At 35.9% G+C, this 26,700-nt stretch overlaps 1 protein-coding gene across 1 annotated transcript in view; it reads left to right on the top strand.

Annotated features, from left to right (window-relative positions):
• The window catches only part of KCNN2 (potassium calcium-activated channel subfamily N member 2), a 71,384-nt gene that overhangs the window by 7,499 nt on the left and 37,185 nt on the right, over positions 1 to 26,700 (top strand). Inside the window, exon 3 of the mRNA XM_014874398.2 lies at positions 13,439 to 13,857. Within this exon, the coding sequence (XP_014729884.1) occupies positions 13,439 to 13,857 (419 nt within the window). The remainder of the gene's footprint in view (positions 1 to 13,438; positions 13,858 to 26,700) is intronic.

Genomic DNA, 26,700 nt, shown 5'->3' with positions numbered 1-26,700 from the left:
GTCAGATCTTTCAACTGTGGGACCTGCAGATTAGGAAATTCTGTCAGATACTTGACTGCAGCTCATTTTTGCCTGACTTGAAGTGAAAGTGTGCCAGAACTGACAAGTGTACATTAATGCTTTTTTGGTTTTGGTTCTGGTTTGTATGTGATCTACTAAATGTAATGTCTTGGGTTTTGAGTTTGATTTCAGATGTAGTTGACATCTGTTTTGAGTGAAGATCAGAACAGGAATGGCTTCTGTTTAGGACTTTGGAGAATTAAAAGGTTTTCTTTCAATCAGCTGTTTTCACCGTTGATGATGAAAGTTGTCATCTTCCCTTAGAAGAGGACAAAATATTGCTCTGAGCTTGTGAAGCTCCTTTTAAGATGTAAATTGCCACTAAGAGAAGAGACTGTAATTGATCTTATAACTAGTGTTCAGGTAAGCTGGAAACAGTGATCATTGTAAAAAATTTCTTTTATGAACTGAGAATAAACTGTAACGTTTATTCTGGAATCATAAAGGAATTTTCTGAAGAAGTTTTCACAGCTTTGTACTATGGAAAAGAAAAAAGTTGCATATCATGGTAACATCCATGCATAAAAATAGAATTTTATTTTTCATTTGCCTTTTAATTTAATAACTTAAATGACATTACATTGAAAAACATGAATGGAAAAACTTCTGTTCAATAAATATGATATGAGAAATACACAGTGAAATATTTGAGGATTGAATCCTTAACACATGAGTGCTCTACATTGAAATGCTCTGAAGATCCAGTTAAGTTAGATATTCACAAATATAGATCCGTTGGTGTGATTATTCTTCATAGAGAAATATCATGATGTAATCTTGATTCAGTTGTGTAAATTGACCATGTCCTATTATTTTTATGAAAGCCACATTAAGAAATTTCTCCATGTGTCTAACAAAAGATCAGAATAAACTGTCATGAGAACATACTTTACAGCTTAGAAAGAATACTTTTGTAAAGGCAGCAGTCGAATGTGCACATTTTATACTTTAAACTGATGCGTCTGAACCCAGGCTTTTGCAAACAAAAGTGTTCCGTTATTATCATGAATAAATATTTTCATAGTTGGGAGAGTATCACACATTTGTAACTTGCTGATTAATTCCCTTCCTCCCTCTTGAACAGTCCCTGTAATTGTGCCCCTCATCTGTGTGAGAACAGTCGTTAATAAGCATAGTTTTATATTGACATTTTATAAAAGGACACGAGCATTACATATTCCATGAAAGAGTGAGATGAATGGGTTCTGAAGAGCAATGTTTCAATCTTCTGAGGTACTTCCTTATCTCTTTCATTTTGTTGGAGACAGACCAATCTTTTGGAATTAAACTCCTTTTGAGGAAATTCTAAACTTTTTCATGATGGATGGAAACACCTTTATGTGTTCCATATAAAGTAAAGCAAAAGGGTAAGCCTCAAGTAACTTTATATTTTATATTTTAAAGTCCTACTCTTAATCTTTTTAAGAGTAATGTGCTCTGGGTTTGTTTTTCTTTTCCCTACAGAAACATTAAAATCTTGTGTCAAAGTGGCAGCTTCTAAACTTTTATATATGCTAATACTATAGAGTTATCTTGATGTATAGGGGAGAGCTGGGTTCTCTGTTATATGACTGACCAACAGAACTGTTTATAGAATTCTAAATGGATACAATCACAAAGTTACTGAAGGCTGCAGGAGCCACGAGGGTCAAAAACAGAGTTAAAAGGCTGTATAGGTGTAACTTAATTATAGGTCTTCTTCAAAACCCCTGCTTGTTAAAGGGTATATTTGAAATCAAAAATAATTGGGAAATAAATATATGTGGGCTCATATCTATAGATTTTATTTCCACCTATGAATAAAGAGCTTCATGACCTTTCTTACCTGTATTCTGCAAAAAATGATACAACTCTGTATCCTCCATAAACAGTTACACATCAGTTCTGTGGTTCGATGAGTAGGTGTAAGATAGTCTGAAAAAAAGGAAAAGCTTTTATAGCAGGTATTTATAGTGTAAAATTATTTCATTGTAAAAGGCAATTATCTGGACAATTCACATTTTTTTTGTCACATAAAGGATGTTTTTATGAAAGGGAACACTGAGACTGACTTCAAGTGTTGTGGAAGTAATCTGGGGATAGCTTCATAGCTAGACTTGAAACTATCTTGTAGTCCTCTGATCAGATCAGTCATTTGTCATGTAAATAAGGCACTGTAATTGCCATCCATCTATGCCTATAATTTTGAAGAATTATATGCCTACTTTAGCAGATGTCCCAAAAACTGCAATATAAAATGAATGCAGTTCTCCACAATATGTTCTAATGAGATACTATTCTTTATTAAGCCTTTTATTCCCATTAAAAATTTTTATTCCATCTTTCATAGCTCTGCAAGTTCTGTAGCATTACTACAGGTATACACAGTCATTTGCACCTGTCCTATAACTGACCTCTTACAGGAGTGTCTTTCACTAGAGCAATGCATTATGAAGCAATGCTTCATTTTCAGTCACTTAACAAAACAAAAATTCATTCTAGTTGATGAATGTTATTTCTTGTTTTGTGACGGTTGTTACACTTTTAAGAATATGACCTGTTGCCAGAGAATAAGGCACATCTTTAATTAAAAATAAAAATGACACAGTAACTTTGATTCAGTCTGCACCATTGCATCCACAATGTAAATAAATAAATAAATAAAAATAAAATCCACATACATAAGAAATCTGAAGTCAGCCTGGGAAACTGGAGGAAGACTAAATGTCCAGATATGGCTTGAGAGCACAAAATAAATTAGCTCCTACCTAAAAAAATAAGAAAAAAAAATTAGAAATAATGATCCTGAGCATTCACTGATAGTATCTTAATGTAATGATATTTTAATCAAAATTATTCTCACTGCTCTTCTGATACAGTATTAGTTATAATTTTTATCCAGTCATGCACAAATGACTTCAGAAGAAGATCTGTATTTGAGAGTACCTAAATTAGTGGGATCTTTAAAGCATTTCAGTTTAGAGCATCCTTATTATGTGTTAATGATTTGATCCCAAACGCCTTTTTTATCATTAAAATATTTTTTCAGGAGGATTTGAAAACTCTTTAACAGACACTGATTTATGAATAAGCTAAACTTCTCTTAATGCACTTCGCCATGGCCATTTCTCTGCAGTGGCAATAAAATTCAGTTTTAACCATGCAGCTACTATAGCAAGATTGTAGTGGAGTTTTTTTGGTAAATTTCTTTGGAGTATACTACCCATGAATTTTTCCTGGGCTCTGAATAAGAAGTGGGCTGATACAGTAGAAATTCTCATCCATCCAAATTCAAGTATAACTGAAAAGGTACCCTATGGCAGCTGCTATAGAACATGATGCTTATCTGAATGGTGTCATGGGTAAATGGATTCACTCTAAGACCACCCCATTCTTTTGCCCTTATTCAGGATTAAGTTTCATGGCAAAAGCCAATAGTTTGCATTCTGTTGTATTTTTTGCAGTAGGATAGTTTAGGATAATTAAAACTTTTTGTGTTTTGATAGAGTGCTAGACCTGATGTATTGCTAGTTCAGTTTCAGTATAGTTTTAAGACAGTTTAATGGCTCAATGTTTTAAAAAGATATTGATATAAGACTACCCTAGGCGCCAGTCTGATTTTCAGATGCAGTTGTCAGATAGGAAAATGTTTGTTTCTCTTTATGAGCAGCTGTATATGAATAGATATTTGTCTATCTCCTAGGAGCAGAATGGGATGCAGCAGAGTCAGATGAGAAATTTAACAGTGTGGCTGTCAGCTGGCAAGCCATTCTTCTCCCCCACTATCGGGAAGGAAAAGAGGGAACAGGCGTTTTTTTTAATACACAGGTTGTGATCAGAGATGTCAGCTAATCCAAAATTAATAATCCTTTCATTTCACCTACGCCTTTTGTATATGTGTTGTGGCTGGGAACATCCTATGTTAAGTGCTGCTCTGTTATGTCCCATTGAGCATACGGGTTGTGAAAATAAAGCTTTCTGAAACATTTTGAACAGCAATTTTATGTTTAAATTGTGGATGATAAGAGGGTTGACTAGCAAACATGTTTGAAGTGTTTGGTTTCCAGAGATACTAAAAAACCAAGTTGCTTTGGGGACAGAGCATCTTTTACCCTGCTGTAAACCAGGCAGATTTGATGAAGCTGTAACATTCAAATAACTATTGGGCAGGAAAAAGAACTTTGGGTACTAAGACATAGGCTAAGACAATTTTTTTCCCTGAGGAAGCAGGTGCACTCATCATTAGTAGTGATCAAGTAAAACGGTATTATACCTTTTAAAAAATACAAGTAAATACCTGTAAAGAAACTGGTACCTATGTTTATTTAACCTGATGTTGAAAACTGCCCTACTTAAAGATATTTTATGTTGATCTTTGAAGCAGTTTGAAGACTCCATCTGCCATATGGTTTAGCCAGAAGCCTTCTTTAGGCCTTCAAGAGGAAAAGATATTAACTACATGCCTTCTTAATTGCTGTCCCCTCAAAATGTTACTTGCCAGGATGAAATACAGAGACATTTGAATAAGACCAAATGCCTCTAAACTCTTGGAGTTAGTGCATGACTATGTTTATTAGGATTTTTAAATATACTGATACTTTTAACTCCATTCTGCTTTTCCTTCTTCACAATATACTATCCCTTATTTTAGTAGTCATGCTTTAGGACAATACTTAGATTTTTTATCTAAGTGTTTGTAGTTGTTTTTGACATACACTTGAATGAAATTCTGGGTTTCCAAGACAGCAAAAACACTTACAGGGCCCTCATGATTCCTGAGGTGCTGATGTGTACTCACCCACTGTCATTTAAATGAAAATGTAATCAAACTTTCTCACATACCTGAAGTGTTTATGTAGTAACTAAACATTAGAGGAGGAACTGAGAAGACAGATTCTTGTGTATATGATGTTGGTACCCATCATTTCCTAAAAACAGTTTCCTATTTTAGAATCACTGTTGTTCTCCTTTGGCAGAATGAATGAGTTAGCTCGTCTTATCTAGCCTCAGATTCAGTGTTTCTTCCTTGACCTTTTGTCTCCCTTGCAAAAATACTGCCAGTTTCTTCAGAAAATATGTCCTTTTTTAAAATTGGTTCCAGTTTTCCTAGTAGTAATGAAGCTGATCATCCCTGAAGAGACTGAAGCTTCTCTTGCAGTGGGAGATGGCAGTCATTTTGGGAGATGGTGTTTTCTTCATGCAGTTATCCATAGAATAAATTCTTTTTAGTACTGGAGAAAAACAAATCCCAAATGAAAAATTGTAAAAGAATTATTTAAAATTAATAACATAAATATATTGAAATATAGATTTCTTCCCAATGGCTTTTGCATCTGCAAGAAGAATGTGGAATTAGAATTACATTATTTCTCAGATACTCGACATGGAGAAAAACATAGCACCAACTGCTTTGTTTCTTGACATATACATTCTGAAAGCTAGTTCTGCAAAATAGCTCAGTTATTTTGTAGGAAGATGTGCTGTGTTGTTCATATACAAGGTTTTGGAACTGCTGCTCCAGTGCAAAGATAAAATCATCTCTTACCTTGATATCAGTGTTTCCATCCTTGTACTACCAAGTTCAGTGTAGTCGTTGAAGCAGACTTAAAAGACCAGAAAAAATTATTGAAGAGTTTTGTTGTTGTTGTCGTTGTTAGAGGTTATTTCATTAGCATGGTTGTTTGTTTAGTGTGGTAATTTTTCTAAATTTGTGAAAGTAGACCTAAGCAATCCATTTATTTTGCAACTTTCTCTTTTAGATGTAACAAACTTGGCAGTTTTTGTGCACTCTTTTAGCAGGGAGAGTGCACCACAGTGGGCAAGCAAAAGCACAGGGCAGTGCAGGTTGGCAGCTGATGGAAGCAGAATGCAGAACAGGATGTGGTGTGGCTAGGTTAGGTTACTGGTAGGTTTCTTAAGGGCTAGCCACATCCAAATAACCTTGTTCAGTCCTTAGAGATGCTCCAGACCCCTCAGCACTTTGTGGCCTCTTCTAGACCTTGTCCAGTAGTAGCTGCTTGTCTCTGTAGTACTGAGGAGCCCAGAACTGACACAGCACTCCAGATGTGGCCTCCCTAGGACTGAATGAAGGAGCAGGACCACCTCCCTATGGACCTGTTAGCCGACTTTTCCTGATGCACCCCAGGACGCCAGTGGCCCTCCTGGCCACAAGGACACTGCTGGCTTGTGGTCAACTTGTGGTCCATAAAGACTCCCTGGTCCTTCTCCACAGAGCTGCTCTCCAGCAGGTCAGTCCCCAACCTCTGCTGGGACTTGGGGTTATTCCTTCCCAGGTGCAACACCCTGCACTTGCCTCATTAAGTTTCTCCCAACCCTCCAGCCTATCAAGGTGTCACTGAATGGCAGCACAGCCTTCAGGTGTATCAGCCATTCCCTCAGTTTTGTTCAGAGCTTTGTTAAACCATTCTGCTTTCTGTATCTGCCTGGAGGACATTATTGATTCTCAAAGCCAGGCACAAGAGTTTTCTGATGCTGGATAGAAGCCTTCTACATGTGGTTAACTTAGGGAGCTTATCTTGATTGTTTTAAGCAGCACGGGGGTGGGATCTGAAACCCTGCTATAATGAAATAGCTATTAAATTAAGAATATTGTTAAAATGAAAGGATGCTTTTCACAGACATTGGCAAGTAGAAACTCCTGTTTCAGTCAGTTCAATTGAGTCTCATAGTGATTATTCTGCTGAATATCTCAAGTGAATATAGTCACCCTGAGTGGTGGACTTTTATTTATGGAGCTCTGATTTGTTCAAAGGTTCATAAAAATTCATGTAACTAAATATCTCTCTGTTGATTACAGATCTGAGGAAGCTCAACTGTGATTGTTCAAGCAAGACTCCAAACAGAATTATACTAGGAAATTGTCTTGTGAAAGATCTCTTTAATAATGAAAGTGAAAAAGAATTGGTTTTGTATTAATTTTGTTTACAATCTATTATTAATAGTAGCCCATTATCCAATTACTTTGATTTTTAATATATTTATAAGCTTTTGATGACTTCTTAACTCAATCCATAATTATGCTTTTCTCTGTGAGTTCTTCTCTGTATAATTGGGGAAGAATCTCAATATCTTGGAATGTCTTTTCTATTTTTTTTCCTTTGTAGTCCTTGGATTTGAATTCATAATACTATTACCTGCATAGAAAGTAATGACATTATCAGGAGTGTCTCACCTTCTTTGGGTGCCTAGAGCATGTATATGTTTATGGAGAGACCTATATGAAAAGAAATTATGTACGTCCCAGCAGTTGCTAGTGCTATAATGGTCCTTTGGCATTGTAGGCTGTTGGGGGGGAGGAGGGGGCGTTAAGCTATTTCATAGTTTGGGATGAAGAGTACAGGGGAAAATCTGTACAGTACCATTTAAGAATATTGAGGAATGCTTCTGAATATCTTTAGAGAGAGAAAGCTAAAAAGAATGCTGTCAGCATGTGGATTAAACCAGAAGGGAAATATGGGTAGGTGGAATTTAACTTTGTGTGCTCATGCACAATTTAACCCTATGTTATTCATTGATTCTGAATTCATTTCTTTCTAAAAACCCTCCATTTTTAAAGAAATAATGGTCTGAGAGACAGATATTAAGGAAAGACACAGACGAACCTGGTAAGAGCATTGTTTAACACACATCTGTTTTTTGAAATGGTTGTGGTGATGTATCAGAGTAACCAAGAGGTACTGTTCAGATATATTTTAATGTGAAATTTTGGTACTCTGCTTCTGAAAATATAAAGACTATAAATGATCTGAGCCTCCTTTCTGCATCCCTTCCCGAGATGATAACATTTAAATGCAGTATTTGAGAGAAGTATTTGGCCCTGTTTGGCCCAGGACACATTAACATGAAATTTGCTTATACATGCAAAATATAATCATTATAAAAAACTAATTTTACACAGAGATGTCAAATTTAAATGTGCTATGCAAATAATATTTTTTTTCTGAAACTAAGTACCAGACTTTTAAAGTCTTCTGTTTAAATTGAGAGGTTTATAGTTGGGAGGGGAATATATGTGTGTATTCATGTGTACATGTATAAGAAATAGAGCAGTCTGGCTTCCTCATTTGAATGAACTAAGTGTATTTCATTTGATAAACAGCTAATTGTGGATCAATTTCTAGTGACATACTAGAAAGTTTGGTTTTAATTCTGGATGTGGGAAACATTAGGGCAAATATAAGATAGCCAATCCCTCATGTCATTTTGTGAAAACACATATTATTTGCCTTCCGTGCTTTCTATGTGCAGAAGGAGTTTGATGCCTCATGGCTTTACACATGTATTAAACCCACTAACATGCCTGATCTGGGGGATTGTACTTAGGATGAGGAGTACAGCAGATTCCGGGAGCTCTCTGTAGGCTCTCCAAGGTCAACAGGCATTTGGGTAACTTACAGACTATTTGATTACGTGCCTTCTGATGATGTAAGAAAGTAATTTCCATCTCCTAGTTAGAGGCAACTGTGCTAAAGGCTTAAGATGGCAATCTCCCGTCATGACTTGAAAACAGTTTTAAATAATTTTTACTTAATGAGGTGCTGTGGGACAGTAACTTGGCTTTTTGGAGTAGTGATACAAAAGAGTATCTTCTTCGTCTACCATAATGTTTTTCTTTTTTGATTGTGTAAATGATATTTTGTGTGGTACACACTATAGAAAAAGACTGGGTCAAAAATAAGCGATCAATCCCAGAGGCTGTATTTTGCTATTCTAAATCATAGTACTACCAGTTCTTTTGTAAGATTTAAGTGTCTCCAATATTTAACTATTTTTAATTTGGGTTCTTAAATTAAACAATTATAGCAATCTGCTTGTAAGTAAAGTTGATTTCCTTTCTCCTAGGAATGCTCCCAGCACTACAGCTGACGCCACTTTATCACTGTGCATTGCTTCCCTTTTACTCCTGTATTAATGTATCCCCACAGTATTACAGCAGGGTAGCGATAACAGTTCTCGGATTTGTTCTTTTGACTGTAAAGGCATTTTTAAAATATGACTAGCTTCCTTTTTCTTTGCATTCACCAACATTTAGAAAATTAGCTTCTCTCCTTTTGTTTCTCTCCTTCAGGGAGTCTCTGATCCAATTTTTCATTGCATTCAATCTTTCTGTTTAGAATGCCTTTCTGTTTTTTTTATCTGGTGTTGTATGAATGTAACAGTGTAAAACACAAGTGCTATGTAAGTATTCACATACCTATCTATATAAATATCTGTCATATTTATTTTTATGTTTTCAAAGTGGGACATTACAAATATCAAGTTTATTTGAAGTTAAAGATTGATTTTATGTCCTATGTTCATACAGCATGCTAGAAATACATCACATAATTCCAGATGAGAATAAATTCAGAATTTTTCACACAAAGTGGAGACGTAGTAAAAGTACATGAGAGTTCTGTATTTGGAGAACCTGCAGTACACTGATGAAGTACTTGCATTGGATTCTAACTCTGAATAATTACAAAAAAAATTTGAAAACTATGACTAGGCATGGCATATGTGACCTTGACTGAAGTTTATCCTCTGTGAAGTGCAGGACTCAAATCTACAGTAAGGTTTGATCATTCTTTTATTACATTCCCCTTTTATTCCTAGTGTCATTCTTCATTCAGATGAGGAATAGTATCTTGAAATTAATGCATGGTTATTACAGCCAATTGACTGAAATCAACCAAGAGTGTGCATACATACCCTTTGAATTGTGCTGTTCAGCTGTCCTTTCCCTTCTCCCTTCATTTATGTTCCTCACTTTCTGGAGTGGAAATATACATACCTCTCTATCTTCCAAATTAGAAGTGAAGTTTGCATTAACTAGACTGCATAATTGCAGGTATATAAAATGCACGTGAAATCCTGTACTAATTTCTGTGTCTTTTTTTAATGTCCAAACTTAATTGTTATTCACTATGTGTTGTCGAAGCTTGTTTATGTTCTGGAGTGTTTGATATCAGTCATGGTTTGAATCTTGGCAAAAAATTGTAACAAAGTCATCCTCATAAATATGATTTTCAAATGTTAATATTGTTATGAAATAGAAATGTTTTTACTGGATCTGTGTCTTTGTGACTTCCGGTGTTTTCTGCCTTTCATGTTTTTACGTCTTCATTAAATCTCATTATATAACAGCTTATGATATTATTACTTTAAAATATTAGTTTTCTTAGAAGAAATTACCACAGCTAAGTCCACGGGAGGTTGATAAGGATCTTCTGTGTCCATAAGCATAACCCATTCCACTGAGAACTGCAGAGAAATTTCCCTCTCTGTTGCATTTACCTCTCTTCTGCTGACAGGTGACTATGTTATGAAGTATGTATTCCATAATGATGTCTCAATGTTTTTTAAAAAATCAGTCATAAAATAACATTATCAGCTATAAAAATGGCAAGATCAAATTTTAATGCCCGAATTTAACTCAACATTCTTCTATTGTCATCTTTTAAATTGAATCAGTACTGAAGGTGTAATTTTTCTTGAATTGCCTTTGTGCTTATAGAATTATTTTTGAAATCTGTGAACAGCATATGTGAAAAAGGAGGGGAAAAGACCATTGCTTTTTTTCAGCAGATTTTGAAACTTCATAACACTGCCATTTTGGCATGTATTTGATGTGTATCTTACAATTGAAATATTTAAATTGGTTGTAAATTTATTCTTTTCTTTGTAAATGCACGCAGCATTTGAGAGATCTGATATTATCTATGTGGTTTTTTTCAGTCACGTTGGCTACTATTAATCTATATTCTGGATGTTCTAAATATCTAGATTTCTTCATGACTGATGTAACACATCTATGATCCGACTGACAGTATTTGCAGGCTAATCACAAGAATCAAATGCACTGGGGTTTTACAGTCCTTTGAAAGTTTGGCCCTTCATATCAAATAGTGCATTTTCTAAGTGCAAACCTGCACTGTTTTGGTAAGACAGACATAGAGACAGACATAAATTGGCCTCCCAGTATCAGTTCACATATCTAATATCTGTAGCTTGTAGAGTGACACAGATAAAAGAAGCTGTATGTGCTCATGGTGCATACATTGAATTCATGGACTGTTTCTTTAGCTTGTTCAACAGATGTATGACTTTGTCTTCAATAATATTGCAGTGGAGATAAGAACTATATGTAAATGTGGTGCATTGACCTTGGCCAGCTGTTGGACTCCCACCCAGCCATACTTTTGTTCTCCCTCTTCAACAGCACAAGGAGAGAAAATAAGATTAAGATGTTTGTGAGTTGAAATAAAGATGAGGAGATTCCTTGCAAGTTACTGGCACTGGTAAAACAGGCACAACTTGGGGAAAATTGGTTTACTTTATTGACATTTAAAACCAGAATAGGATGGCAAGAAATATGCTGCCCCACCGCCCTATCCTCGGGCTCAACGTCTTCGTTCCCAGCTCCTGCATCTTCTCCATGAGTGGTGCAGGGGACATGGAGAATGGCAGTCTGTTCACAGTGGTTCCTCCCTGCCACTCCTTTTTCGTCACACTTTTTCTGTGCAGCTGTGTGGGTCCTCTCCACGGTCTGCAGCCCCTCAGGATAAATCTGCTCCAGCATGGGACTAATGTGGGCATTAGTTATTCTAGCAAGAATCTGCTGTAGTGTGAACTCTCCAGAAGTGAGCATTTCTTCAACAAATATCCAGCTTGCTCTGGAGTGGTCATCTCCATGGGCTTCAGGGAGTTGCCTCCTTTATCATGGTCCTTCCTCTCTATGGGCTTTTCTCTGTTCCATGTTTGAAGCGCCTCCTTCCTATTCTTCTTCTCCAAATTCTCTTAGAATTTCCAGTGTTCTTTCTCACATTTTTTCCCTTCCTTAGCTATGCTTTTACAGAAGCACCATCTGCTTCACTGGTGAGCTCAGCTGTGTCCTGCAGTGGGTACATTGCAGAGTAACCCTGACTGCTTCTTGCTGACACCATCCCTGCAGCCATCCTCAAAGCCAAAACCTTGTCACCGACATGCAGTGTGATAAGATGGAGAGAAAGAACATCAGACATAAAAAACCAGATCCACAAAGACAGATTTGTTTTGGTTTGTTGTGTTCTGTACTGTAGTTAACTTCTTTATTTCTTTTAGTATCAGTTCAACTGCAATGAAGTTAATTTGTGATTATCACTTTTCTGAAGTGCTCTAGTTTCAGTTGAGTACTTCTATGAAAGACAAACTGAAGGTATTGTGGGGAGGAAGTAGAGTGGTTTTTTAATCACTGAAAAATACATAGAGGGAAATCAAGCTTGTATTTTTAAACTTTTGAAAGAAGTAAGGGGGTGAAGACCGGCACAGATGAATGAGTTTTTGTTGTGTATATAGTATTTCGTATGCTGAAAATACTTTTCTTACATTGAGGATGTACTTTGCCTTCTCACCCATTATTTTTGAATAATCTAATTTTAAAAATACTGCAAAAGTATTTTTTCCTTTTGCCTATTTACTGTACAGCCTTGTTTAGATTCAAACTGTAGTTGAAATGGTGGGGAGGTCTTCTGTCTGGAATTGTATCTTTTTTGTACCTACGGGTTATGTTACTCTAAAAAAAGTCTATTTGCAAGGTCTTGTGTATTTCTACTCTCAACTAGTGACAGGTACTGCTTGATTAGCTATTTATTTATTAAATCATCAGGCACATAATTTGCTGAACAGTGTGAAATGTTTTAGTGCCTTTGTTCTTGGGTGACACATTGAAGGCCTTGATTGTACAGCAGCCAACATGTACATTTAATTTTCAGCTACTAGTGGACATCACTTGGCTGCCTGGACTACTCTGATATTTGGTGGCTATTATTTTTCATATTTTCACCATGAGATATCTTCTTAAGTCTTTGTGCACTTTCTCATGTAGTTTTTTTGTATCTTACATTGATCAGTATTGGTGCCTTGAAGAATGCTTGGATACTTTTACAGAAGCTATATTATTACCTTGGTTGAAGATTAACAGGAATCTTAAGAAATATTTTTAATTTGTAATTTAGTTATCTACTCAGAAAGAGTGAGTTATCTAACTTAGAAACAGTTAAATAATTCTCAGTTTTATGAATTTAAACAATTGATTTTGAATGGACAAGGCTTAATGTGTCCAGAATTTTTTTATAGAAAATATTATCATTTTTAAAAATATGAGGAATTTTTAGTTAATAATGAATGAAAATTCAATTTCATGTGCAGTTTTAAAAATAGTGTATTAAAAAACTATTTTTGTCTTAACCAGAATTATGTTTCCTTTCATAGTGATGCAATAATGTCATTTTCTGAGATGGCTTTTTTTGTTGTTTTTTACTAGTCTTTGGCAGCATAGAAAACTGTGGTAATTTAAAATGGAATTATAACAATTTTTTAAATTATGTACTAAAGTTAACCTTGTATTTTATTATTTCAGTTGTTCATGGTGGACAATGGAGCAGATGACTGGAGAATAGCCATGACTTATGAGCGTATTTTCTTTATCTGCTTGGAAATACTGGTGTGTGCTATACATCCCATACCTGGGAATTACACATTCACATGGACAGCCCGGCTTGCCTTTTCTTACGCTCCATCCACAACAACAGCTGATGTGGATATTATTTTATCTATACCAATGTTCTTAAGACTGTATCTTATTGCCAGAGTTATGCTTTTGCATAGCAAACTTTTCACTGATGCCTCATCTAGAAGCATTGGAGCATTAAATAAGATAAACTTCAATACCCGTTTTGTTATGAAGACTCTAATGACAATATGTCCAGGAACTGTACTGTTGGTTTTTAGTATCTCATTATGGATAATTGCTGCATGGACTGTCCGAGCTTGTGAAAGGTAAGGTTCGTTTTTTTGTTCAGTTCTTTCTGTATGTTTCTATTTTTCGTGCCTGTTTTGTCTTTTAAATTTTGAATTCAGAGGACCTAAACATTTTTTAGAATGGAGCTCCCTAGTCCTTGGTAATTTGAGTGTTGTTTGGGTTGTATTCTGTGACAGACCTTGTCAGAAGTGATTTGCCTCTTAATCTGAAGGACTTCTGCAAAGATGTTTGTGCCCCACTGTGTACTGTTGCACTATATTTTGATTTCGGTGTGTTTATATATTCAACACAGTGGACAGATACCACAAAATGCCTTTAAGAGTAGTTGTTAATATTCTGCATTTATACCAATTTTCATTTATTTTCCTTGTAAGATAAATATGGTGAGAATAAGGTAGAAGAAATAGGCAGTGAAAATGCTTGGGGGGGGGATGAGTAAATTGAGTTTTATTGTGCTGAAAAAAAAATAGAGTGCAAAATGCAGTTGAGGAGTTGGCAAGATCCGTAAAGGGGAACAGGCAGAACAGTTACAGTAATATAACTCTTTCTTCCTTCTAGTGAAAATCAGAAGTTCATTTGAGAGTCAGACTTCCAGCTAGTTTTCCTCCTTTTACCAGACTTCAGTGTAGGTGCAGAATAAATGGCTATCAGTGCTGACAACTTGAAATTTAATTTCTCAAACATAGCTTTAACAAAAAAAGAAATGGGTTTCTTATTGGATAGGATTGCTTAGGAATATGAGATGGATTAGGAAGACAATTAGAATAATGTTCTATAAAGATCTAATGTTTCGGACAGCTCTTAGATCCTGGAATTGATTTCTCCTTCCTTGAGCTGGAAAATCGTCCACATATTTAAGGCATTTTTGCTGCTCTTTGTTGACCTTTTTTTCCCCCTATTCCTTTCCATGTCTGTCTGTTTTAGAATCAGTTTAGGAGAGTTACTTGTGACAGCTAGATGATTAAAGTCTAAGGTGGTCTGCAGACCACCCTTACGCTTTTTAAAGTTACTCCTTTCATTCCTTTTCAACTTGTTATAATAAAAAATATCTCTGATCTTATAAAATTACTGTAGAAATCATGTTTTTGTCGTTTTATTGTTAAAATTTCTTGGTAACAATATTGTCTCTTTATATTATAGCTAGACTAATAGTTAAAGAATATTCTGAAAGTACTGTCTTAGGAGTGACATATTACAGTTTCACAGTATTCCCCATAGTGGCAGTGGAGGAGTATCCTAGATTTTGACTCAATCTATAGTAGCTGTATTTTCATAAGCATGTTCTTATTTCAGATATAACTGACTTCTGCTAAGTCTCTCCTCTTTATCTCATATTCTTTGCTTCTCTTCCCACCAGTTTTCTTTCAATACAATTGCTACTCAGGAATTCTTAAGTATCTACTCAGGCATTTCCCAAGCTGTTGGTTGTGAAGTGGCCCTGAGTAACTTCAGCATCCATTGCTATCATCATTATGTATAACTGGTTGATGATGATGATGGTGGTGATGCTGGTGATGATGAAATAATAGTTTTTTATCAACTTTTTTATGCATGTGTATTCAAAACAAGTTAGTACGACTCAGTGAAAACTACTGAAAAATATTTACTACTGTCTGATAAATATCTGTAAAACATATTTGTTTGTTAGTATATAGATTGCAGGACAAGAATGTATAGTATATAATACTAAAAATAAAAGAAACAATTACCATCTTTCCCATTTTCCAGTCAGGGGAAGTGAGGACAACAGTCCCATGAAGTTTTGATTTTCTTAGTTTGCTTATTTATATTTAGAAAGTGACGCACTTCTGTATTACTGTTGTCCTGGGAAGAAGATTATTTATTTGGTTAGGTACATTGAAGTCAGGGTTGCAAAAAGCTGAATTTTCTTCAACTCTCTACAAAGTTGGTAATGGATTTTCTAAATTTTAATGTGCAGTTGCTGTCCTTGAATTAAGTGTAATAGTTTGGACAGTAGGCTGAATAGCCGCAGACTCCTCTAAAACTGAAATGCAGCACAATGCAACTAGAAGTACATTAAATATAGAAGTGAGTACTAGGTTAATATATCTCTAGCACTGTCACTGGATCCCAGTCCAAGATTCATATTTTTAAAAGGAAAAAAGTTAATTTTATGTTTCAGAAATATTAAAAGGAATATATTTTGACTTTCAGAATTAGATACGTCATTCATGCTAGTTGCGCAGCCAGTTTTGTGGGTTTTGCCTCCAGTTTTCCATTGATAGGGTGTGTAATTTTTTTGCCAAGCAAATGATACTGACTCTGGATTCCAGTTAGTAGCCAGCCCATCAAAGTCATTTAGATCCATAGCCCATATAGAAGTATGTGGTAAGAAAAAGTTCTCAGAAGAAAACCTCAAAACTCCACACATTGGAATCCTCTTAATAGTCTGCTATCTGAAGCTAAACATCCCTTTTTTGCCTAGCTGGAGGCAGATGCAATAGCCATTTATCATGAGAAAGGACGAACATGGCCACTGAATAATTTCTGTTCTGTGTAGAAATCACAATCCTCAGAGGATATCTCCCAAGGTCTTTATGGCTTTGAATTGCTTAGATATTAAAAATTTAGTTTACACAAATAAGGTACACTTTTTTCCTAACTGCTCTTGATTTTTTTCTTAGTTTAAACTCAAGGGAGCTTTTCTTTTTTTTTTTTTTTTAAAGTAGACTATTTTATGTATGTAAAATGATCCTGAAAGTAAATTCTATCATTAGTGTTTTCTATTCTGCTTGGCACTATATATGAAAACATAATGAATTTTGATACATCTAACAGAAATTAGGATTTAGGCAGCAGCCTGGTAGCTTTGGTTTGATAAGAGGTGATTTACATAAATAAAATTTGACTGTGATAACTGTTTCTTTGCACCATTCTAGCACCGTGCTCTAATTTCTGTTACATAGTAGCATTACATAAGATTTTGCATTAGCAGTATTTCTTTGGTGTATTAAATCGTTTAACTGACCATCTAAATTGGAACTAGATAATGGTGATAAAATATAATTGATTAAAATATTAAGATGGAGAGGAAAGATTCTCATTCTGTTCCACGTTCTCAGTGAGAAGCGAAGTCACAGTAGGCAGTGTCCTTTATCGTGGAGTTGTGTGTGCTCAGCAAAAGCTGTTGGTGCAGAATGACAGCCTGATACTCAGATTGTTCTTCTATGCAAAGTTAGGGTTTTATTATTGCATACGATCCTGGGAATAGGAAGGGAGATTTGAAGACCCACATTTCATAGTGAGGAAGGTAACATGAAAAAGTAACATTATCCATCTCCCAAAAGATAGCCTGTGGAGATAGGTCATGGGTTGAGCTAGGCAAGTTGACTGTCTGAGTGAAGGCTTCACTGCATTAGTGGTCATCTGACTGATCACTTGATATAGACTGAACTAAGACAGGACATGTGTCTTTCTCAGTGCCTTAATAACTGCATAGTTAGCTCTCAGGATGCTAATTATAGCAAGTGACACTGCGGGTTGGTGAGCAAGGTATTTTCCACTATTGCAGTTTAGTCATGTGTCAGGGCAGAACATGGTACAGATAATGATGGTGGACAGCCAGCTGAGTATAAATGGGTTGCTAGGGCTGTAGGGTAATCTAGATGGGGGAATTGGGAAGGTAAAGGTGGGGAAAGCATGAAGTGTTGCTGTGTACATAATGTCTGTTTTGAGGGGAAGATTGCATTACATAGGTTTAAACATCTGCCTTCTCATTGCCAGTAGCAGTGTATTGCAGTTTGTCATGTGTAGGCTTCATAATGAAAATCTAAAATTTTCATCAGGTCTAACTCAAAAGTTGTTTGTGTTTATAACATCCCTGAGGCACATTGTCTAGAACACTTATGCTACTTTTATATTTGGGTTATGAGCCCTACAAGCAGATTAATTTTTGCAATTTCTTATACATATGTTGTTACTGAAAATAAATGTGTGCATGGATATCAGTTGTTTATATCAGTTAAAACAGAAAAGTTTGGTTTCTCAAGAAAAAGGAAATTAATATGTTTAGCATTAAGTCATTGAAGGATCTGGCAAGTTTGCTTCTACTTTTCTGTAGATTGAGTGTCTCTTCTGGGAGAAGTGGGCTGCTTTTCTAGGTTGTGTGAAAAGTAGCTATTCTTTGTGATCTGTGGGGAGTTTTCTTTGTTTGTTTGTTTGTTTTTATGGAAAAGAAGAAACAATACTGTCTTAATACACACGTGGGTGTAATGTGCCTGTGTACCAAGCAGTATGAACCCCAAATGCCCACATTACACTGTTGTATGTCCAGAACAGATCACACAACGTGACTGGCATTTGCAGAGAACTGAGAACAGAACTGGATTTTCTTCTTCCGCAGAGAGCACACTTTTGGCACCATTTATTGTTCTCTTTGTTTGTCTCTTTAACTTCTGGCAATGAAGTCAGTTCAGCTTAAGCAGGTTGTTTTAGTCAGCATTTCTCCCTCCTGTCAGTTTCTGCTCTGTATTCTCTCCTTGTTTTAGTGAAGACCAACTCAAATGTAATACACACACACATATGTAAAATCCCATCTGCGTGTGATGGTGAAATCTTTTCCTGATTCCTGCTCATTCTTGTTTTCTACAAATATATGTCTGTCTTATTTCTGGGAAGTATGGTTCCATTACAAAGTTTCTGGTAAGCAGCTCACACGTGACAACTGGGAGGCAAATGTTAAGGAATCATTTGATACAAGCTATTGGATACACTGATACTTTCAGTTGTAATTCATGAAGGAAAAATGTTTCTTAGCTATCTCATTTCCTCTCAGTACGTATTTCAGTTCTCTGCTTGACTTGATGACCACATCTGACATTGTACATTGCATGCATATTCACAAGGCCACCTTCTAAAGGAAATTGCTTTTTCCATTCTCTTCAGTGCCAGTGTGAAGATTCTTAGTTTAAAAAAAAAAGCAACCAAAAAACTCCACAAAAACCCCAACAAATCAAGCCTGGCTGTTTTTAGGCTCAGAAGGTCAGAGGCAGTGGGATATTATTTTTATTTTTTAGGTCTCATGACTCTCAACATATCAAATAGTGTTTGTGTATGGACAGTGCTGGCTGTTTATCATGGTTCTTTACCTTCCCTTGGCTCACAGCTCACTGCAACTAGAATGTGCTACTGGCAGTCAGGTTTCCTCAGTGGTGGAAAACGTTAAAAGTTTAATATTCAGAACAGCAATAAGCAATGATGGACTTGCACCTGTGCTGTGAATGAATGGTTCTCGGCCTACTAGTCTTAATTCCTGGTTTTGCACACTGAGTGTAGCTTAACTTTAAATGTAACTATTTTATAATATTTACATCTCAAAGCAATTAATAACTAAACCCACATGTAACCAATTGCATTTTTGTTGCAAAAGGTAGAAATAGACCATCGGATCCATTATTTTATCATATAGTGAGGGCGACAAGGGAATCTATTCTCTGAAGTACATTGATGAATGTCTGACATGCATAACCCGGATCCAAAAAAAAAGCAACCGATCTAAATAAAATATTCCTTTTCTAGATGTATCCAGAAGGATTAATAGCTAGATAATGTGGTCTTTTGCTTTTGAAAACAAAATATTTATGTATATTTAAGGGAGGAAGCAGATGCACCTGTTCTAATGCATGTCGAGTTTGCCATTTTTTTAAATTCATACTTTCCTTCCCTTTAAAAATGCTGTTTGTGTATTCTCAGCAAAAGAACTTTTAGGCATATAAGTAAGAATACTCTTCAGTTTGTTTAAGTTATTAAAATTATCCTTATAAATATGGAAAGAAGCAATAACTGATGAAGTGTCACTGGATATAGTCATTCCTTTACAAAAATTCATCAGGCCAGAGGAGATCAGTATTTCTGTAGTCCAAAACTAGCAGACCCAACTTTGAGGGGTCAACAGACTTTTTGTCAACAGACAAAAAGTTAAAAAACAAGTTAAAAACAAAAATCTACTTGTTTAATGAAAGAAAAAGAATCTGTCTAGATTAACTAGAGCAAGAGAACTCTTCTTAGGTTAAATTCCCTTTTATTTACAAGGGACTTATATGTATATTAGTTGTAGAATAGAATGAAGTGGAAAAGCTCATGTATAGTTAAAAAATGGTGAGCAAAGTGAAACCTATTTCTCTAAACAAAAAAGTCTGAAAAGAATGAAAATACTTACAGGGCAGTAACTTACCTGTTTTCAAGGAACAAAATATTATTTTTTTAATTAATCTTGAATCTATAAAACATAATTAAGAGAACAGTCTTTGTTCTGGTCAGCAGGAATAGTTGTATCCTGTCCAAATTCTTTCAGATAAGAAAGCAATTTATGGAATTTTTTTATCGTTATTTCATTACTGGGTGCAAAGTTACCTATTCTGATCCTCATATTTTTAGATGTGACAGTTGAATTTTTCCTCCCTCTTTTGGCCAGAATTTTAAACTATTCAGAATATTTTGCCTCAAAATGAGTAAAAGCTATTTGCTGTTGTACATCAAAAGCAGTTCCTTATAAAACAGGGCCATACTGAAGCAAAAATCAATGTCTTGTCACTTCAAAACAGAATTTTTTGCTCCAATTTAACATCTCTGAAAAGTGCACCCTGAAGTGTGAATTTAAGCTTTTCTACTGGTTTTCTTTTGCTCCTTGGGCCCAGTGGGGATTATAGACCATGGTTATCACTTCACTGTGAATAAGTTTCCAAAATGCTGACTGAACTCTAGCCTTAGATATTGAAGAGTGGCTTCTATTGGAAATTTACAATTCAGTCCTCATCAAATTTATGAGAACAATATGAGGATATAGATAATGTTGTGGAATTGTGCAGTTCAAGGGAATTAATGATTTAAGGCAGGAAACATGAAGAGGTGCTTTTTCAATATTTTATTTGTTCTTTATTTTCCTTTTCTGTGATTTTAACCTTTTAACTTGATGTCTCAATAGGAGGCTTTTCTTGCTGGGGTATTTTTGTTTTCTTGAAAAGTTCAAAATCTGCTATACTTTTTACTGTTCTTGAGATAGTGATTTGCACCATCACTTGGAAGTAGTAAGTATTGGTGTGTGTCATCATTTACACTTGTGTTTCCCAAAACAGTGATACTTAGATCAGAGTTCACGCTCATCAGTCTAGAACATTTCTGATTGAGAAAATAGAACATGAGTCTACAGTTGTTTTTGCTCTAAACCAGATTGATAGCCAATATTTCTTTCTAAGACTTATTCTGTGATCAATGAAATCCACTGACAAAATTCCTGTGGCTTTCCACAAGAATGCTTCACTGAATTGAAGTATATTAATTGAGTATTTTAGGCATCAGTGCAATGTGAATTGGAAAGTATCTTGAATTATATAGGTTGCAAGCTTCTGGGTCAGGAGTTGTCTTTGAACTGTGTTTGCACACTACTCAGCACAGTGGTGTCCAGGAATAACACTTATATATATGATACTGCAGTACTAAGAAATGTAGTAATTTCTAGTGAGGAAAAGAGGGAGCTAAACACTTCTGAAGGCTAGTGGTGCTCAGATGAAGATGATGCCTTCATGTGTTGATAGAGCAGTTTAAGCTGAACTGTTCAGTTTTGATGGATGCTGACTGTGCTGACAGCTTGTGCTGAGAACACTGCCCAGGCATGGATTACACCCTGCTAGCTGGCTTGTTTTCCCTGTGTACTCCCTGCCTCAAGTGAAGAAACCTGAGGCAAGAGCCTCCATGGTCTCAGTTTAAGAGGGTTCATGTTGGTTTGGTGGTGGGACCTCCAAGTCCCCTCTCTGGTGAGGTCAGTGCAGCTGTGCTCCTGCCAGGTGTGTGCAAGCACCGTGCTCAGCACTGCAGTCTCACCTCAGGCTTGTTGGAACAGCCTGACACTGAACATAAGTCTCTGTACTGTACTTCGTGTACTGTGCTTGTGACACAAGGGGCTTAAGTGTATCTTGTGTTGCCAAGCTTGACAGCAAAAGGGACTAATCACTGGGAAGGCACAGTGAAGGTAAAAAGTACTCCAAATGTTCCAGGGTAGCAGGTACCTGAAGAGAATAAGAACACACAGAAATAGAGGGTGTTAGTGCTGTGGGGCTACAGCCTGGTTTGAAACCTGGTGCAGAATCTGTGGAGGCCAGTGGGCTTTCATTAAATTAAAATTCTTTGATGATGGGGCTAAAATGATTGCATCTGCCTGTGTAATCATGCAAATCATGCCAAGTTGTTGACACAATCCTTAAGTACAAACTTAAGTATCAGTATCAGGGATTGTATACAGGCCTGAAAATTGGTTTTGCAATATTTTGGGTTTTTGTTTTGGGGGGGTTGTTTTTAACAATTTTATTTATTCTATGAATTATCTAAATATTTAGAATAACTTTGACTGGCAAACATCTACTTAGAATGTGAAAATAGCAGTAAAAACCAGTGTATGCTCTCTTTAAAACGATAAAGTCTATTCTATTATGTAAACAATAATTATTAAATCTATAACTACAGAACAGAAGATTTTTATTAATATTGGTGTTAATGTAGTCTTCTATGACCAACGTGGTCAGCTGAAAGTGTAAAAAAAGTACTCACTTAATATGAAGTTGTGGATAGGACTCATATTCAGGTATGCCAGACTTCAAGATTGTGTGCAATGATACACTTTTCACCAGGGCTTATTTTGTTTGATGACTTATAGAGCAGGCCATTGGTCATGTTCAAGAATGTCTTAATACTTATTAACTTGAGTAGATACTAAGTAGTTCCATAGCATTTGTTTTGTCTCATTAGACTGGCTGAGTTAAAAATATCCTGGGTCGTAGGCAATTTTGGAGCATGAGGCAGAAAGACTTTTAAAACCTGGGACTTGAAGGTTATGTTTAGGACTGGATAGATGAACTTGATTTTTCAAAGATCGGGATTTTCTGTAAGGCTGAAATTCTAAAACTTGGCTTTTCCATGAGCACCTCTGCAATCCAAGGGCTTTCACTTACTACTCCTGTGCCTCAGTTTCCTTGCCTGTAGTGCTCTGATCCCTCTTTTGCAGCAGATTATTAATTCATCTCCAACAGGTGCAAAGAGAACCTAAAAGCAAGGTATTCACAGCTAGAAAGTTCAAAGCAATTTTTGCTTACTAAAATATGTAAAAGTTTAAGCTGGAATTTAGTGGACTACTGGACTGAACATTAGGAAATTCACTAGCCCATTAAGACACCGAAAGAGCTTTTGCTGGCCATGCAGGAGTGAGCAAGGCAGTACAGGTCTGTTCTGCACTGCTCCCTTTGTACTGCTGCATTCCTGCCTCTTGCCCTGCTGTTGTGGTATTTTGTCCAGATATGTTTTCTCCAGATGTGGATGGGTGATCCTCCCAATCTCCAGTGAGACCAACCAGCTTGACTGGTCGTCTGGTTTCAATTTTTTTCTTTTCTTTAGGACTTTACCTTTACACATTAGGACTTACCTTGAATCCTTGAGCTATAGACCATACTTCTCAAGAAGAGGGGATTCCTTTTAGTTAAAGTAAAAATTAGTGATTATTACCCAAGGCATTGTTAGCACATGCATATACATTTTAGAATATGATGAAACATTTGTATCTTGCTGCTTGGCTACAGCAGCTGAACTTTGATTTTATTTGTTTTATCTTTAAATCCTTTTATCTTTGGTTGCATGTTTCTTTCACGGGAAACACGCAACAGCAGACTAGGAAAGATACAAAAAGACAGGGTTTTAAAGTAGTGAGCTTCTGGTCATTGCACAGTAAACAGTTACACAGAAATGTGACTAAAAATCTTTCAAGCTTTGGGACTCAGCTGTCAATAACTATATGATTCAACCACTATCCTGGTGATCTCATAAGCTGTTAGCTTCTGACATGAAAAATCCATGTTCAGGAAGGGGTGCTGATTGAATAACTCTTGATAAATTATTTAGGAGTTAAGAGTTTTGTGATACGAAAGTGTCATTTTTTAAAATAAGACTTTAACCAGTGCCTAATTATTATTTGTAAAATCTATTCTATTTTTAATAAACACAAGAGACACCTAGCAGGAGTACCTTGTTTTAGTTTACAGAACGAAGCATGAGCCAGTCTGTGCTTTAGCTGTCCCATATAGTCTGGATACTTTTTTAGTGAAAAAAGCATTAGAGTCAAAATACATTGTTTCTTTAGCTGCTGTATAAAAGTTAAATTGAATAATTTTATGTAGAAAGGAGAAACAATATTTTAGTGCTATTGTGACTTAATGCTGCTTGAGGGGAGAAGAGGATTTTGGCTGACATGTTTTCCTTTTTTTGGCTGTCATCTCTCCAGTATGTACAGGATGGATGTAGGACTTGAGTTCTAAGAGAGAGAAGCTGCTCCCTTGGTCAGTTCTGGCAAAAAGTACAATAGAGCGTGGAAGGTATTTTGGTTATAATAAGTTGTGCCAGCAGGGTCAGTTGCTTTGTTTTGAATTCAGTGGTTGTCTGCAGTACACCTGAGCGAGAAGCTTGGCCTTGGGTTTGTAACACGGTGGGGTAGGAGAATGTGGAGCGTGCTCTGGTGCAGGTGCTGTTTGGAAGTGCAGCCATCAAGCTTCAGGCTTGCTTTTGGCAGCGACAGAAGGTTGACATTAATCTTTATTCTGTGTTCTTTGGTCACTGCATTCGTTGTTGTTATTGAATAACCTGAATTTACCAGTTTGTAGATGCTCTAGTTTAATTGGTTTGACCTGAAAATTGTCCAGAATATGTACATGACCTTAGTGTCAGTTCAGGAACTGGACTATGCATTTTTTGGGAAGACAGTAGTACACGTGGAAAACAAATTTGCAAAATACTTATATTAAGTAATAGCCTTCTAATAAAAAAGAAAAAATCTTTTCATTGCATTTCGGAAAGAAGATACTTGATGTTCTAATTCCTTGAGTTAAAGGTCACCTCTTATTATTTTGTACTAAAAAGAATGCAGTGGATGTAATTGGCAAAGCTTCTTGCAGTCTGAAATTAGAGATACAACATTCCCTAAAAGTGAACAGAGATTTGAAATCAAGTATTCATGCCCAAATGTCTTTTCTTTTTAACTCTGTTTTTAATCATTCATCTTTTCAGAAAATCATGATACACCTTCAGACTAATGAGCTTCTAAAATGGTAACCAACTGTTTAAACTTTGATGTTAAATTGCAGTCTTTTGCAGTAGATTCTTTCCAAGGTGTTCAAAGGCAAATTATATGTTACATTTAGTTAATTGAACACCTTGATACTTGCCAGCTCTCAGTAATATCTTCTGCATCAATTTTCTTCCTTTCCCAAGCCTACAAGGATTTAACAAAAAATGTGCATGATAATTCTTAATAATACTGCTTTTAGAGTGGTATTTTCTCCTTGCAAGCAGGTCACATCAGTTGCCTTCCTTGTTCCTTGTGTGCTGGGAGGCAGAAGACCAGCTGATGCCGTCAGTTTACCTCAGCAGGACGCCGTTGTCCTTCAGTGATTGTATTTCTGGTGATGTGGAGTATGATTTTGCTTGATTTTTAGAAAATCACATCTAGCACAGATAATAGGCCAAGAAGCAGATGCTGTGTCCTGATCTAGTATCTGCAGGACGCACAGCAATCTGTACCAGGAATTGCACACTCTATCAGTTTATTTTCTTTTTTTTTCAAAGGAAAATAAAAGTTTAGGCTACAATAATGTTAGCATGGTTTTAGTAGGATCAACCCTAGCATTCTTCTGTTATTGAATTTTTGGTAGTATAGAACACTGGTATGAAGGTTTTTGTGTACCAATAAAAGAATGCTAAATATATACGAATAATTTGTAAAGTCACAAAAGCAATAAGCAGTGCTTTTTTTTTAGTGGCAAGCGGCATTATTTGATGACAAAATAGTTGTTCTGTTCATTGAAAATAGCATGAGCTAGAGAATCCAACCTACAATTCTATTGTGACCTTGACTAAAGTCATTTAAGCTCTTTGTGTCTGTCATGCATAGAATTATGTTTATTTGCTATTGCTTGGTGTGATGTCTCTGTTCTGAATAACAAAATTTATTTGAGCATAGTGAGCAAAGGTTTCTACTAAAGTGTGATTGCAGTGCTGATGTTTTATATTGTTTCAAATTATTGTACAGGTAGAGACGAAATCTAGATATACTCATTCTGAGAAACCAGGTGAGAGGTATAAAATAGAGGAAATGTTATTAATTCTGCAGGCTTACATTTTTCTTTCTCATGCTTTTGGGAAAGGTATTCAGAATACATAAGCCATTCCCTGCTGAAGTCCTTGTGGCTGTACCTTAGCTCCACACATACTTCTCCAATCAGGACTCCAGAATCTGGAGGACAAGTTGACTGAAGCTGAACCTCATGGAAAAGAAAGACTATAGATCTCATGTATTTTCCAGGGATCTTTAATCCATATAGTTGGAATTATTTTCCTCTCCCCCTTTAAGGGAGTCACAACTGAATTTTTGGAACTCAGATGCAATCTAGAGAAAATCAAGGGTTTTTTTCTTTTAAATATGAAAGATAATTTTTATTTTAGTCACATCACTTTTTTGAGTTCTCTAAAAGGTAACACTGAAATGTAGTTGAATTCTTATAGGAAATTGTTCTGTGTATCTATCTCTCTGTCTAATCTATCTATATCTACAACATAGGCTTGTTTATACATTTTTAAAATAAAAGTTTTGTAGCTTCAGAGATACAGCTTAGGTATAACGTGGCCCATACTCTGCTCAAATGAGACAAGCATCTACAGTTCAGTGTCTAGTTTTCCTTTTCCAAACCAAATATGATGAGATCTCAGACTTGTTTATTCTTTAATGTCATGGACTTTTGCTAATGGAATAAAGTGTCTTTGACCTGCAAGAAAGTTTTCATTACCCATTTAAAACGAGGGGGGGAAAT

Source organism: Sturnus vulgaris, chromosome Z (genome assembly GCF_052056855.1).
Source record: "Sturnus vulgaris isolate bStuVul1 chromosome Z, bStuVul1.hap1, whole genome shotgun sequence".
Lineage (NCBI taxonomy): Eukaryota > Metazoa > Chordata > Aves > Passeriformes > Sturnidae > Sturnus > Sturnus vulgaris.
The sequence above is the reverse complement of the archived record's forward strand: the minus strand, read 5'-3'. Positions and strand labels throughout refer to the sequence as shown.